Here is a 15,354-nt window from a genome sequence, read left to right as displayed (position 1 = left end):
GAATGTCGTGTGAATTTGATCGGAAAGCATTGTAAACATATTCAAAACATAACTAATCTAAGAACTCTAATAAAATATTGTGGTGTGATTTATTGAGAATGGGACATAAGAATACTAGGATAGATGTTAGTTTCATCAATCATTCGCTAAAAGGTATGTAAAGCTTTTATTTCTCGGCCAGGCTTTCCTCTGTCGTTGTTTACGATATAAAAATCCGACTAGAACAACACTACCCCGCATATATTGAACTTTGAATTTTATATGTATCGTTAGTTTGATCAATGCTTAAAATGAAAAATGCTGCTAGAATCCCATGCTGTGTGTTGTTTTGATGCAACTTGCCGTTTTCCGTACAAACTTTATAAAAGTTGGGAAGGTTTTACGAGAACTGGATGAATAACTATTGAATTAAGAAAAATATTGGATTCTAGCAGCAGTTTTAATTAAACTGAGATGTTTTGCCTTCACTTGGTTTATTTATTTTATTTTGTAAACCGCGGGGTAGTGTTGTTCTATCTCATTTTATGTTAAGGAATATACGTAAGCTATTTATAGTTGTCACGTGATAATGCACCAATGTGGCAGTAATGTACTACCCGATTTTTTTGCACTTACATCTATTTCAAAGGATAATACTTAGTTTTTGATCGTATTCAAAATAGTTATTTAATTTCACGATTTTGAATATAACAGTCAAATTAAGACGCTAAATTGCCCATATGCTTCCTTAACACCCCCGCGGACAGCATGCACATTCCTTACCGGACCACCCCGGGGTTCCCACTGTAAACGATACAGGGAAATAGAGACGGACAACTTCCCTTTGATGTGAGAATCGAGTGCAGTCCCCCGAGTATGCATCTGTAGGAGACCTGGCTCAGTTTTCTTGTTACCAACATAGTGGGCCTATTGTTTACATGGTGTGTATCTGTGTTATTAATGGAGCTGTCATAGAAATCAGAGGACTTATGAATATTTAATCTATAAAATGGAAATTAAAGTTTTAAAAAAGAGGAAATATGAATCATTTCTATCCATTGTTTTATTTTTTATTAAAACTAGAAATAAGATAAATTAGGTGAAGTATTCTTAACAAATAAAAACTTGAACTGTATTGAGAGAAACGTGATTTTGTATACAAATAAGATCAAACTTTGTCAACAGAGCACATTTATAAATAATAAAACGCAACAAAAAAAAAACCATATTTTTTTTAATTTTGAAAAATATGCTAAATATAAAGTGCGACATGAACAAAAGAAGTTAATTAGTTCTGAATAAATTTCATCAAAATATTTACCCTTAACGTATCTGTGTCGTGTCCTTCTGTTATAAAGCACGCATTGTTACATTGTCAAATATCGGAGCAACGCGTCTCCGTCAATATTTTGTTCGAAATGAAATAAAAAGGTTTTTCTTCTTCTAAAAATACTCCATTTAACTAAGACGTATCTGTGACAGGATCGATCGACCGATAGACTTCATGAATGTTTAAAAAGTACACCAGAGAACAAAAGAGCGACCTTAAGAGTGTACCCGATGCAAATAAAAACATGTCAAGAGCGACCGCGGGGACCTTCGGCGGAAGGATACAAATATCATCAGGAAGAAAGCGATATCCCACGGGGGGTCACGGGGAATCCAACCCTCAACTCAGGGTCACACTCGTGCAACAGTGAGGGCAATGGAAACTGGTACACGTACCTGTGCATACAGGTAAAAGTATTACTGTGCAGTAATATTTAACAATACAGAAAATGGCAAGAATTCTGAAAAGTTAGGAAACTTGAAGATAAAATCCAACAATGAATACTCCAAGAAAACGGCTGAGAAGGAATGCATTTAAATCGTCGACATTTTTATATCTCTCTTATATTCAGATAATATTTTATACAATATACGACTAGATTTAATTATGTGCGGAAAAATACTAAAGAAGCCGAACCTAATTAACACGACTATTTCGACAGTCCGCACACGTTTCTGAGGTTTCACGTGAAGTTTATTGGTGTAAATTCTGTTGGGTTTACGGAGGAATATGCAGGACTCCGCCTGAATAAGTTAACATAGAATTCAACATTTCTTACCTTAACCGATTTCAATTTGCGAAAAAAATGTTTTAAATAATCACCCCAAAATTCATAATTTACTACATTTCAGCGCAAAAACAAAGACACACTGTTGGTTTTTGTTAATATTTACATGTTCATAGGATATATTTGAAATGAAGATTATACCATCATTCTGTTAGAAGTATTCATTTATAAAATAATGTATACGATTGGGTTCTCATTGTAGTTGATAATAAGTGCAGAATTTAAAATATGAGTATTATACATTTATTATACATCTAATGACAAATACCATTTGCAAATATTTGCGTTTTTCCGCTGATTCAACAATATCGAAATTTGATATTAGTAAATAATGTGTTATCATATCCACAATTTCATGTGCGGTTTGCAAAAAATACTTCCATGCTCTCAAAAATTTAAAACTTGCTTTTCATACAGGTATACAATGACTAATGTCAGTCCCTAATGCAGGTATGAAGCGAGCGAACTTAATGTGTAAACGATTCACATGTCAGTTAAATGTACTTCATGCTCCATAGACAAGGAAATGCTTCAATGTTACGTCACGCCAGAATTCGTTATAAATAGGACTATTTCGAGGACCAACTGTCATTATCAGTTCTACGTTATACAGGACGCCCGTCCAAAACAAAGTGACTATTTTGCTCAACTTACCTATTTCTTCATCCTACCATGGTTTTCTCAATGCAGAGTGCTGTGAATTGTACAGTAGTTGGTGACGGATTCGTCGGAAAGTCTTGCCTCGTCCAGAAAATAGCCGGCGGAAAATTCCACCAGGAGTACGTAGCTACCTTGAAGGATAACTATTCCACCAAGTTGTCTTTGAACGGGGACAGTTTTGAAATGAACATCACGGATATTGCAGGAGAGGTAAGCAGAAGAGTCTTCTCTTAGAACAGTATTTACTTGTTCATGAATTTTACTTTCTTTTCCAAATCTTCTCATTTGTTTGGGCTAACATGTCCTGATGACTCGGTTACTTTTGCAGCACGAAGACTTGTTCTCCCTGGAGGTTCCCGATATTTACATCGTCTGCTTCAGCCTGGTGGACAAGGATTCTCTGGATAGTGTGGAAGAATTCTGGATCCCTGATATCCAGTCGCTTGACCAATCCGTGCCAATTGTCCTTGTGGGTACACAACTGGATATGCGGAAACCTTTCGACTCCAGACATATAACCTCCGAACAAGGGCAAAATGCTGCCAAGAGACTGGGTGCAGACTATTATGTGGAATGTTCCGCAAAGGAAAACTCCGGGATCAGGGAAACCTTCCAGAAGGCGGTCATGGCAAAGATTCGAAACGAAAAGAAAAAGTTGGAAATGATCAAACGAATGTTAAACAGATGAACTAGGTATTCTCTCTGATATTACAAAAGTATGACCCCTGTGTCAGACCAAAGAAGAATCGTAGGCTCATTCATTAGAGCTGGTACCGAGTATACACATACACGGACTACCCAATGTGTTACATTCCTACATACAAGAATGTATGGGAATATAGGTTACAGCCATACCAAGTGGACATTCTATGGATTGCAAACGTCAGTGACTTCAGTTTCAAAGTGTGCAACAGGAAGTCAATAACTTTCAAATCCAGAACCTTCGACAGCAACAAATACAGACGATTGCTGAAACAGATTTGTTTTATTTGAAATGAAAAATTATATGCAATTCATGATAAAAGATGAATTTAACAATTTTGCATGTCTTATTTGTCATATCGTGACGATTGAATATATTATCTATTATATTGAAGTAGAAAAATTGGGCTGTTGGAAGCTTTTCTTAACTTAAACAAGTCCTCGGAATATGCTAGTAATACAATGTACAAATTAGACCTTTCTACAATGGTTGTCTAATTAATTTGCGAGCAAAAAAGGTTAAACGAGGTGTAAACACTTTAATTTCAATAACTCCATCTGAGATTATCATACATTTGAAATAAAATGTTTCCAGAAACGACGAACGTCTTAATGTGATTTAAGGAACGAGTTCCTGTTATAAAACAAAACGAGTCTTTTTGATAATTAAAACTACATATTTTATTTTATGAATTCAATTTCAGTGTCTAGTTTTCTTCATGTCACAATAAATTCAATCTCTCATTTACGTAAATGTAATTTAAAGTATTTTAGTTTAATTACTCTATTCCAATTACCACCGAGCATTAATCTCGGGATTGATGAATAGTCGAGTTGGTTTACGAAGGGCATTCACTACTACATGTACAAAAGGTCGACTAACTCTTACCTTGGCTTTTCTAGTAATGATATGCAGATTAATAGCATTCTAAAAATAACAGAAAAATTCCAGACAAATTCTGAATTTAAGGTCATTGCTGATCAGTTGCCATAAAGTGTACAATATTTTACATTTATGATGACATTTCTTGGAAACAGCAACAATTAAGTTGAGGAGGTTTAGCAACAGCAGAAACAGAACTCTATCATGAAATCATGTTTACAATTTTTTGATGACTGCAGTGAAAGTTAACAAAAAATGCAATCTCATAAAACGGCGTTGATGGTTGCATGCACATTTAACAAAAAAGAGCGTTGGCTTGTTATATTATACCGTTCAGGGAAATTTGGTATCAACTCTGTTGCTAATAAGCGATTTGTTTTCACAGGGAATCTGATGAAACAAATCAGAAGTCCTTAACAACAAATAAAAAATTACTGATCATTGGAAAGCAGGACAGAAATTGAATTCTGTCCGGCACAATGTCGGACTTGCATGATTTGACCATTCAGGTTGTGCATTGCAAGATTATAATTATGCAAATAGTTTTGAACTCTCTGAATTACAAACACTTCGATTAAAATAAAGTTAAGAAATATGAAGGGAGGTTGTATGTACCTCTGCGTAAATTTGCTTTGTCCGTAATTGTAGCAGATTAGGGCGTGGTTCTATGAGGGGCGCCTGTTACACTAGCGGGAGCCTGCCGTGTGATGGATACCCGCTGTTGTTCTCCGTGACGGGTACCTGTTGCGCTGTATTCTTTCTGTTTAAGGTACGCTGTGTACTTTAAATCAACAGATAACAATCACCAGTTAATCTGGAAACCTCTGTTTACTGCATTATGTTACAAATCATGGATTCTTTACATTTTCCAAGGAATAAACAAAACATCACAGGTCGCTTTGTTTTCTTAACCATGCAAGCCGTTCAGTCTGCACAATGCAATAGTACAGTCTGTCGCACTTTGGACCATAACCTTAACGGCTGGGCTTTTTATTCTCTTAGCGTATCAATATGTCAACATTCAATTATTTAAAGATTAATTCTAGTAAAGCTTGGTCGTAGATTCCATTGACAGAAATGTAACAATTCTATAGGTTTATTGAGATGCTATATTGCACTTTTAAGTCATATGCCAAGTTTTTAAGGTTGACCCCACATAACAATCAAAGTCAAGAATTTGTTTATCAGAAACGGAAGAGATATGTTGAAAAATTCTTGGGGTTTTGTCAATTCCAATATCGAATTTATATAAATGTTATTGCAACAATATGCCTTAAGTCACGTACCATATTTAAAGTTTGACATGTCCGGAGCCACCCTACGTTTAAGAAAAAGGGGAAACATTTGTATACACATACTTTCAAATTAAAAAAAGAAGTGTTTAATGCAATTGCATTCTCAAATTCTAAGTGGTATATCTTATCAAATATTACTACTTTATCAAAAGCAACATTTCATGAATGGTATTTCAATCATCCTTTGAAAAAAAAAACATGTAAAAATGTATTACGTTTGTTTTAGATTGGGAAATACAAAGAAAACATTTATGTATGTAACAATAAAGAAAAAAATTGCGACTTTAATTATGTCACAAATAAATCTTAGGTAAAAGGTTTTTTAAGGGTATTTTAGTGAACTTTTTCTGAAATAGCAATTAGCAATACATGTACAGCTGCTGATATGCAGTCAAGGATATGATACACAAGTCATGCAGACAATTCGCAGGTACTCAGAGATTGACACAGATTTATGAAACAGGACGATCATTTTTATTTTCCTTTAAAACATCTAAACAATAATCTAGAGTACACTGTATTCCAAAAAGCGGTTAAACCGATTTATTGAAAGCAATATAACCTTGGAATTTTTCGGTTCAAAAAATTGTACAAGCTCGTACGTGTGTAGAAAGTTTTCTTAAGAGAGTAATATCTTATTATAATTACTATCTAATACATGCACATGTAGTTCTTGTTTATAAGGGCAAAGCTGTGAAAGACGCAAGAGCGAACTTTATTTAAAAAATGCATTGCAACATTAGTACACGCATATCCAACTTTGGTTATTTTGCAGACTTATTTCGCTTCTGACATGGGAACCTAATAACGGTTCACCCAATGCGTTGTCTTCCAGTAAGACGACTGTACCCCATTCCCCCAAGAGAAAACTCCCACTATCATGTATTACATAAACGCGGAAAATGACCGACAGAGTGGTAGTAATCTTCTTAGAGCTGACAACATAGAAAATAAATCTTTGTAAAACCCGATACCAATGGAGGAAGGTGACGATTAGGTTCCAGTTTGAATTCTCTGAGATCCTTTCTGACGTCATCATGAGACTGGAAATAGGAAACCCAGGGTAGAGGAAGAGTGGGCAGGTGACGGAATCACACACGATTAGTAGATCTACGTCATACAGCAGGTAACAGGAGATACCCTGAAAGCCCTCTCATATTCAATTAAATTGGAATCCTTCAAACGAAATAATCGAAATGTACACACCCCCTTTAGAGTGATAGAACAAAAGGTTGATGAGTTTACCTATTAATTTAATTTTTTGCTTTTTGCCCCGACGACGATTGCAATACAATAAAAATTCACGTGCATCAAATTATTCTTTAGCTTTTGTAAGTACAATGGATTCCAAAAAATTTTTTATATAATGTATTTGCATTTTAAGGAAAAGAAATGGACAGTGGGCAGAACTTGTACAATATGTTCAAACAAATACTGGAAAGATGGCGATGTGGTTATAGATACTATTCACAAATCATTATTTTAAACTGAATCTCCTATATTATATTTTTAGTTAGCACAATTGCACAGTTTTATTCCAGCTATTTATGCTTCTTTTTTTGTACGATCCCTCTGGATATCAAACACTGCAACTTTTACATGCGTTTGTTACTTCCATTCAGTTAAACAGTACACAAGCTAAATAAAGAAAATGGTGGTTCATCGAGTTCACTATTTTCTGTTAAAGTATTCGCCTAACGGTTGTAAGTCTTAAATCGTTCGTTTAAACAGATACATGTACAGATAGAGAAAGTGTCCAATCATGGCCAAAGCTGTGGTAAACGGATTAAACTCTATTACTGTCCATTATACTGCAAGATAAAGTATTATTAAAAGTTACCCCTAACCGGGACTGATTACGATGTCAGTGGGTTCGAATAGTACACATACATGTACATACATTTCTTTATTATTGAGTGCTATTCGACGTATTTATTTTTTCATTGGATTTTAAAACAGGAACGAAAGTATTACCATAACTTTTTAATGCAAATGGGAAATTAATAGTTATCGAAAGAGCTCCCTTTATCTGTATATTTAATTCATATTTTTCCTACAGTTTAGTTTTTAGTTTTCGAATTTGGTAGCTCAAAAATATAAATATGCGAATAAATTAAACATCTTTAAATTACATTTGAAAATATCTTGTACATATGTACCCATACAGCGATAATTTGTTAGAAGCAGGATGAATGCTGTTATTGCAAAATTCAGCATAGGGTGTCTGCAACCCCTCAGACTCCATACGGCCGGTAAAGTAAAATACCTCTTTTGTCTATGAAGTCAAATTTCTTGTGTCTTCTGTCTCTCCGTAGCCTTGATGGCGGTGTCTGACAGTATATTGTTGTATACGATACATCCGGCCATTGTTCAGTCCCCCATTGTACGCGAAAACAAGAATGCGTGTACTTTTAACAGACACCATAGGTATCCCAGCTCTAAATGCTGCGCTGTTTAAAAGATTCTTAACTTTTAGCATCAAATATAACAGGATAATGAACTCATTACAATAGACCATTCAAGAAAAAGAGGTTGTGGGCAAAAAGTACAGCTCTCCCTGACACACACTGTTTAATGTGGACCATCGTGTTGTTCTGTACAACATGTGCCATTGCTCTAAAGCAACATCCTTGATACTTTGTTTAGAAGCATACAGATTTGTCCTTAGATTTAAACAACACAGTTCTATACGAGAGTCAATACTAAACTAAACTTCAGTTACAATGGACGTTGCTTATTTTATGTGCTAATACTTACGTAGAGCCAATTTTTGGTAAAAAAAAAAAAATGAATAGGTAACTGAAAAACAACAATATCTAACCACTATCTGCATTAAATTTAATGAAAATACCATGTTCTGTTTCATGTAAACTAATCAAAGAATCCCCAAAATGTCTGTGAACATGTTCCTTTGAGATTAAGGAAGGAATGTTGTAAATACCAAATTCGAGTTTCTCGGCTTTTTGCACCAAAGTAACACCAGATGGTGTCAAATTGTTGCAAAGAGGTACGTGACAATCAAACACTGTACATTGATAGGTAAAAATTAATGAAATAATGCTAGGTGTACAGGTGCATTACGATTGAGATCGTCCAATGTTATCGAACTGTTCGAATAATTACCTGTCAATCGGATCGCGTGACCCCTGATTGTTTTTGTACCAGAGAATCCCCCTACACCAGAGTACACACAAAAACTGTGAACGAATTCTTCACCGCTGAGCAGAGTGGTAATTAATGTGAACACAAGGCCCGTGAACTCTGTGAATGAAAGAATAAAATACAACCGACCATCGACATGTAATACTGAGGAAATGGTATATGGATGGTCTGGGTGATGTTCTTTTCAATTATGACTTTTTTTCGTGGTTGCAAAGGTCTAGATTTAAGACATATGTCCATGATATACTTTTCGGTTTCGAATCTCTATTACGAACAAGATATCTTAGCATCTCTTCTCACTGAATATAGCAAACTCGTCACAAGTCATGCAACACAATTCTTACTTTAATTTAAAAAATTAGCCCTAGAAATAGTATGGCAAAAAATAAGTATTTTACTTTTAAGGTTATAGTAGATTTGTAGCAAGCAATGCTTTGTAACTATGACGTAAACGACGGTTTTATTAATCCGTGTCGTACTAGCAGTTTCCTTTATCCATAGCATTGTGCAGTAAGGTCTACACATTTACACTTCTGACTTTCTTTTTTTGCTAGACCTTCCTTTGAATTTCTCTTACAATCCATATTTTAGCACATTTCATCAAACACTGCGAACAATATTGACGTAAGAGATTAAGTGAAATCAAAATACATATATACGATTCCCAGTATTTACATGTAGATGCCAGAAGGCGATGTTTTGTACTTTTTGATATTACTATTGTAAAATGTTCTGTATAGAATATGACACAAATCAACGGCAAACCCATTTTTTAAATGTGATAACAAATGTCTTTTTGAGTGATATTAAAATATCCTTGGCCGCTTGCGTCAAACTGTCAATTTACCTTTATATATATGTGTTGGCACGGAAAAAGTAATATATTGTAATGTTAATGTTCCATTTAACATCCGTAATTTGTCAAGATCTCCAGTACATGTTATTGCCTGCATCATGATGACACTATGGATTCAGCATAGACAGCAAGGTTACAGCCGTAATACAAACTTAGGGGTTTTCCCGGGTTATCTTTATCATTTAAATGATGCGGTTAGGTCTGTCCCACACACCCATTTATTTAGGTAACTGCCGAATGTCGATGCTCGAAACGCAAAATAAAAACATGTCATTTTGTGAAAATGCCAGGAGTTGGATTTGTATGAGATAGAACAAAATGAAGAAAATTCGCCATAAAGATCTTGAACTTTCAAATTTATTCTTGGAATATATTTTCTTTAAATCTTATATTTTTCATTTGGAATGGAAAAAAAAATACGTAATCAGAACGAATAAAAACTTCAGTTTTAGAAACGCAAGTTGTTCCTTTTTTAAAAATCTAGTAAAGTACATTGTATATAGTAATACTTTTTTATATACATGTACTGCATAGGTTTTATGAATAAAGTAAATGTAATTATGTAAATTAAACTAATGGATACTCTAGGTTCCATTTCCACAGAATCGTGAGACTAAAATGAGGATGTAAATACAGGTACTTAATCAAATTGACTAAGAAACTTTAACATACATGACCACATGAATTACCTCATATAAACCCCAACCACTGAATATATAAAGTACAGACTACCCCCGCTATTCCGTTGTTTATTAATTGATGTTACTCGAGTAAACCTCGTAAAGGTTATAGTCGTACTCCACGGTACAACTTAATACAGTATCTGTACGGAGGTGACACATGAATACAGCTCGATATCATCTTATCAGTGTATTTAAAAAGAAACGCCATTGTCTTGTTCAAATGAAGCTGGATATCACGTAAGATGTCTTAATTGTATAGAAGTGTCACTTTACTTCGTCTCCAATAAGACACGGTATTAAAGTTTTTGAGGATGTGCACGTAAACCAACACTAGGGCAGGTGCCCTTTTGTCACATCACCAAAGTACACAATATGAGGAGCTCACATTTAAAAGATTTGATAATTTTATTCACCTGGCAATTCAAAATATTATATCAACAATTAAATATAAGAAAAATACAAGAAAAACATCATCTTTTTGAACATACGTATTTTTCTATTTTCTTTATAACATTTTCCTTTCTGAAAAATTTAGATTGTTTAATATGGCCACAGCAATTCATATGTATACTGTTAATAAAGTTCACCATATCTGGTCAAATAAGATGTATCGAGGTCAATGTTCTTAACCCTGCCATTTTTAATAAATTATAAGGACAGTTACAAATATTGGATTTTTAAATAAATCTAATGATTCAAGAATGCCTATAATAAAATATGTTCTCAATCAAAAAAAAAAGTTTTAAAAAAACTAAAAATATATATCGTATTGATTTAAGACGAAGTGCCACAAACAGGATTCCATTCCTATTCATTTCTTATAGTCCTTGAATTAGAATATTAGCTCTAAAACGACAGTTGTATGCTCGTTAACTTTAATCACCACAGTGCATTTTACAACTTTTTTTGTAAATTTTAAGTTTGAAATTAAATTGATAAATGATTGAATTCTTATTTAACAAATGTATACATATTCATTTGCTTTATTTTAATCGAGTTGGTTCGGAAATTTTCTGACCAATAACTATTTATATACCAGGCACGTAGCATCAGGGGGGGGCCAGGGGGGGCCTGGCCCCCCCACTTTTTCTTGCAGCAACAAATTTTTTAAAATCTACATATAAAGAAATGAATTATAATGGAGTTGGCCCCCCCACTTTTTTGGAAGGTAGTAAAAAATTGATATGAAAATAAGGAAATGAGTAATCAAATTGGAGGTACGCCCCCCCCCCCCCCCCCCCCCCCCCCCCCCCCCCCCCCCCACGGATTAGGAATTGCATGATTTGGAGGAAAAAAAATTTTTGGAAGGGAAAAATTTTTTTGGAAGCATAGTTGAGTCCCCCCCCCCCCCCCCCCCCCCCCCCCCCCCCCCCCCCCCCCCCCCCCCCCACGGATTAGGATTTTGAAGATTTTGGAAACTTTAAATTTCCCTTTTTTTTTTTTTTTTTTTTTTTTTTTTTTTTTTTTTTTTGCTTGTCAAGATTTTTTGGATGGGTCTGGCCCCCCCACTTTCAAAAACGATGCTACGTGCCTGTATACGAACAAAGATATTGGTCAAACGATTGCCATAGAGCCAATGTCCCAACAATTATTCACCGACAGGACTCACTTAAAAATCTAATAAATAAAATTTGCTCTCGGCGACAATGACGAGTGATAATTTCTCTCTCGTCGTTAAAATATTTTCAAAAGCTATCCAAACAGTCATTATGTTTTACTACATATAAAGCATTAGTAGGTTAAGTAAATGAACGCGGTGTTCTAATAATCCGACAATGTCCTTTCGTTCGAGTATCCAATGACTAAACGCGGGTCCTTTAGAACTTTAATCCCAGCGACCGTTCCCCACAGCTGGGTATAAAAGGCACCGGACGATTCAACCCGCTACCACTTTACTGGTAACCTCTCAGTGTTGAACACACCGAAGCAATTTTCTGATATCTGTACATTCCGTGTCCTGTGATATCTTGATATCCAATATGGTTGTTGCTGTAGATAAAAGCGTTCGTTGCATCGTGGTTGGTGATGGTTTGGTCGGTAAGACCGGACTGATTCAGAAGTTTATTCGGGGAGATTTTATCCCGGAATATGTCGCCACCCTGAAGGATGAATACACCACCAAACTCCGCGCCAGTGGGGATGTGTATGACCTACATGTTACGGATCTAGCTGGAGAGGTAAAAATAATTTCTTTAAACATTTATTTCTTTCTTTTGTGATAAATTAAATGAGTGGTTGTCAATAAGAAATATTTAAAAAAAAAAAACGACGCATTTTTTCATTAACATTCACCTGGAATGTCACTCTATAACAGCCTTTACATACTAACAAAGAAATTTTGATTTTAAAATTCCAAATTTTACATATAATATTTTATTTTTTAACAGCACGAGGATCTCTCTTCCTTACCAAACCCCGATGTCTTCATCGTCTGCTTTAGTTTAGTGGACAAGGATTCGCTCGATAACGTGGAACAGTTCTGGATGCCGAGAATCCGGAGCTTGGGAAAAGACATTCCAGTGATCCTTGTTGGAACTCAACTGGACATGCGCAAAACGAATGAACAGGGACATGTATCAGACGAACAAGGGAAATTTTTTGCCAAGCAGTTGAAAACTAATCATTACATTGAATGTTCAGCGAAAATGGATTTCAAAATTCAGGATGTATTCGAAAAGGCTGTTTATGCAAAAATTCGCCACAGCAAAAGAAAGTCGAACATTATCAGGAGAGTGTTCGGGCGCTGACACAAGACATAAGTATCTTCGACACAGTGGCCCTTGAGTCACTACAGAATAAAATATAAATAGCAGACATGTCTGCTCTCCGAAACGTCTCCGGAAGGACGGATGGACCTTCCGACACCGACGCCGTTCCTGATACTTTCTCCAAATGAGCTGTCATCTAAAAACGACAAGCTTCCGCCCAGTGGCCGGAGGAACTGGAATCTAAAGCCCGAAAACGCCAGCGGATTATCCAATGCAGAACAAAATTTTCCCGGAATCCAGCAGTCAATGTTGGAAATGGGAATCCCTACTCGTTGCATACCGTGGGATACCGCTAAAGCACAAGCAACTTATAACGAAAGCACAGTTGTGCTTGATATGCAATCAAAACTGTAAATAGATTTGTATAATATCTTTGCTTATGTCTCAAAATGTAAGATTTTGAAAATTTTTATTTGTAATCAATGCGCTTAAAATTCAAACTGTAAGGCGACTTTTAAAGATCATCTTGGACTTATCTACTTATATATTGTAAATATTTGGATTTGAAATAAAATTTGTATATAGCGTTATCCTGGCTTCAGTTTCATTTGATATCTCTGAATTGGAATAAACACTTTATTACAAAATGTAATAGAAGGGTTTCTGTTTATGGAATTTCCATAAAATAGACCTGCCGTTAATGTGTAAAAAAAAAATTGAAAATGCCTCTTAAAGCATTTGTATTTAAATGCTTTAATCAAGATACTACATATTGAAATTCTTACATTTGATAACAGATGTTTTGGAATTCTACTATGAATTGCTATTGATACAATCCATAATTAAAGTTCTTTCAGCTGTGAAATTCGCAGTCTCGACAGTCTCCAATGTTCAGGGCTCGTTAACAAACTGTTAACTATAGTGTAAAGGTCTGGTCTGATACACAGATCTACAGGGAAATATGTTGATTGGTTTGGTGATATTAAATTCTTCAGTAATTAAAAAATCTTTAGAGTCAATGTTATCACAAGGTTGTTGGCAACTTCTCTCTGTTATGATATCAAGGAATATATAGACTTTAATCGGAATGTCTTACCGATTATCTATTTAATCCAAATTAAAATGTCAGGTTTGACACTTAGCGAAAAACAAGTTATTTTAGCCTTTTGAAATATTACAAAAACAAGTTTGCGTTTTGTTAATATAGATTAAAGAGATTTTTGCCATACATATGTACCCGATTTGTATATTGCTTTTATAATAACAACCCTGTACAAAAATCAAAATTTCAAAATTCAATACACTAAAATCTACATATATGCATATAAAAGCAGTTCTTTACAAAGTTTAGCGCTGAAAACACAATCTTAATATCCTCTATTATTCGATAACTAAAGCGGATATAAATATAAGTTGGTGGTCAGTTTCATCTATTGTTGTCCAATTCTCTGAGTACCCGACAATGCCTCTTAATGTCAGTGATATTATATAGGTATTCAAAAGCATTCAGCCGAACCTCGACGTGAACTTTCCAGTTCCAGGTGTTGCATCTAAAGAAAAGGTTACCTGCTTACGGTGCAATTTGTTAAGTAGGGGGCGACGGTATTTTTATCTAGATAAAAAAAAACCTTGTTGAGGGCTGATTTATGACATATGAAAAAGCAAATATTTATAAAGACAAAATGATTGCACTTATGGCGGTTACGAGAAAAGTAAAAAAGTTAAGGACAAGATAGCATCTGAATGTGGAATTCCATGAAACCATTGCGTTGTTAAAATAAAATCAAGGAATTTGAAACATCAGATTTATTTCCTTTGAACAATCTTGTGTACTTTTCAAAATAACGGGGTGATTTACGATGATAAAATTCCAATTCAAAGTACAATCACGTGATAACTTCGCATACTTGAGATTTTCACGTATGTCAAAGAACTTACCTTCAAAACATGGTGTGTTGCTTTTAAACAAATTTTGTTTAATGACTTAAACCATATTGAGGAAATCCGTATTCAGAGAATGATAATAAATACATTAAGATAATTTTATGTACATTTAAATATTTAGTGTTATATACACAGTTACGTATGTACGGAGAAGGCCTGACGTCATTGTGATAGGCAATAGGGCTGTCCACGTGTTCAGCAGTTGAGACCCTTATGTAACGTTTTATTGGCACTGTTAACCTCAGATGACCAGCCAACTCCGGGGTCCCACACTTTTGAACGGTTTAAATTATCCTTATCTACAAAGTGTTGTTTACACGGGTACATGGAATGAGGGCGATTAGGGGGTCAATCCGGGGTAAGAG

The 15,354-nt window shown here is 34.9% G+C and overlaps 2 protein-coding genes across 2 annotated transcripts; both read left to right on the top strand.

Moving 5' to 3' along the window:
• The first annotated feature begins 1,593 nt into the window (after window positions 1–1,593).
• On the top strand, window positions 1,594–3,795 carry LOC128176261 (cdc42 homolog). Its single transcript, XM_052842461.1, has 3 exons — window positions 1,594–1,716; window positions 2,514–2,966; window positions 3,085–3,795. The coding sequence occupies exons 2-3, from the start codon at window positions 2,769–2,771 to the stop codon at window positions 3,442–3,444; spliced, it is 558 nt and encodes a 185-aa protein (XP_052698421.1). The 5' UTR covers window positions 1,594–1,716; window positions 2,514–2,768; the 3' UTR covers window positions 3,445–3,795.
• An 8,410-nt stretch (window positions 3,796–12,205) lies between these two features.
• On the top strand, window positions 12,206–13,629 carry LOC128176260 (cdc42 homolog). Its single transcript, XM_052842460.1, has 2 exons — window positions 12,206–12,514; window positions 12,725–13,629. The coding sequence occupies exons 1-2, from the start codon at window positions 12,317–12,319 to the stop codon at window positions 13,082–13,084; spliced, it is 558 nt and encodes a 185-aa protein (XP_052698420.1). The 5' UTR covers window positions 12,206–12,316; the 3' UTR covers window positions 13,085–13,629.
• The last annotated feature ends 1,725 nt before the right edge of the window (window positions 13,630–15,354 follow it).

The sequence above is a fragment of the Crassostrea angulata genome, chromosome 3, assembly GCF_025612915.1.
Source record: "Crassostrea angulata isolate pt1a10 chromosome 3, ASM2561291v2, whole genome shotgun sequence".
Classification (NCBI taxonomy): domain Eukaryota; kingdom Metazoa; phylum Mollusca; class Bivalvia; order Ostreida; family Ostreidae; genus Magallana; species Magallana angulata.
The sequence above is the reverse complement of the archived record's forward strand: the minus strand, read 5'-3'. Positions and strand labels throughout refer to the sequence as shown.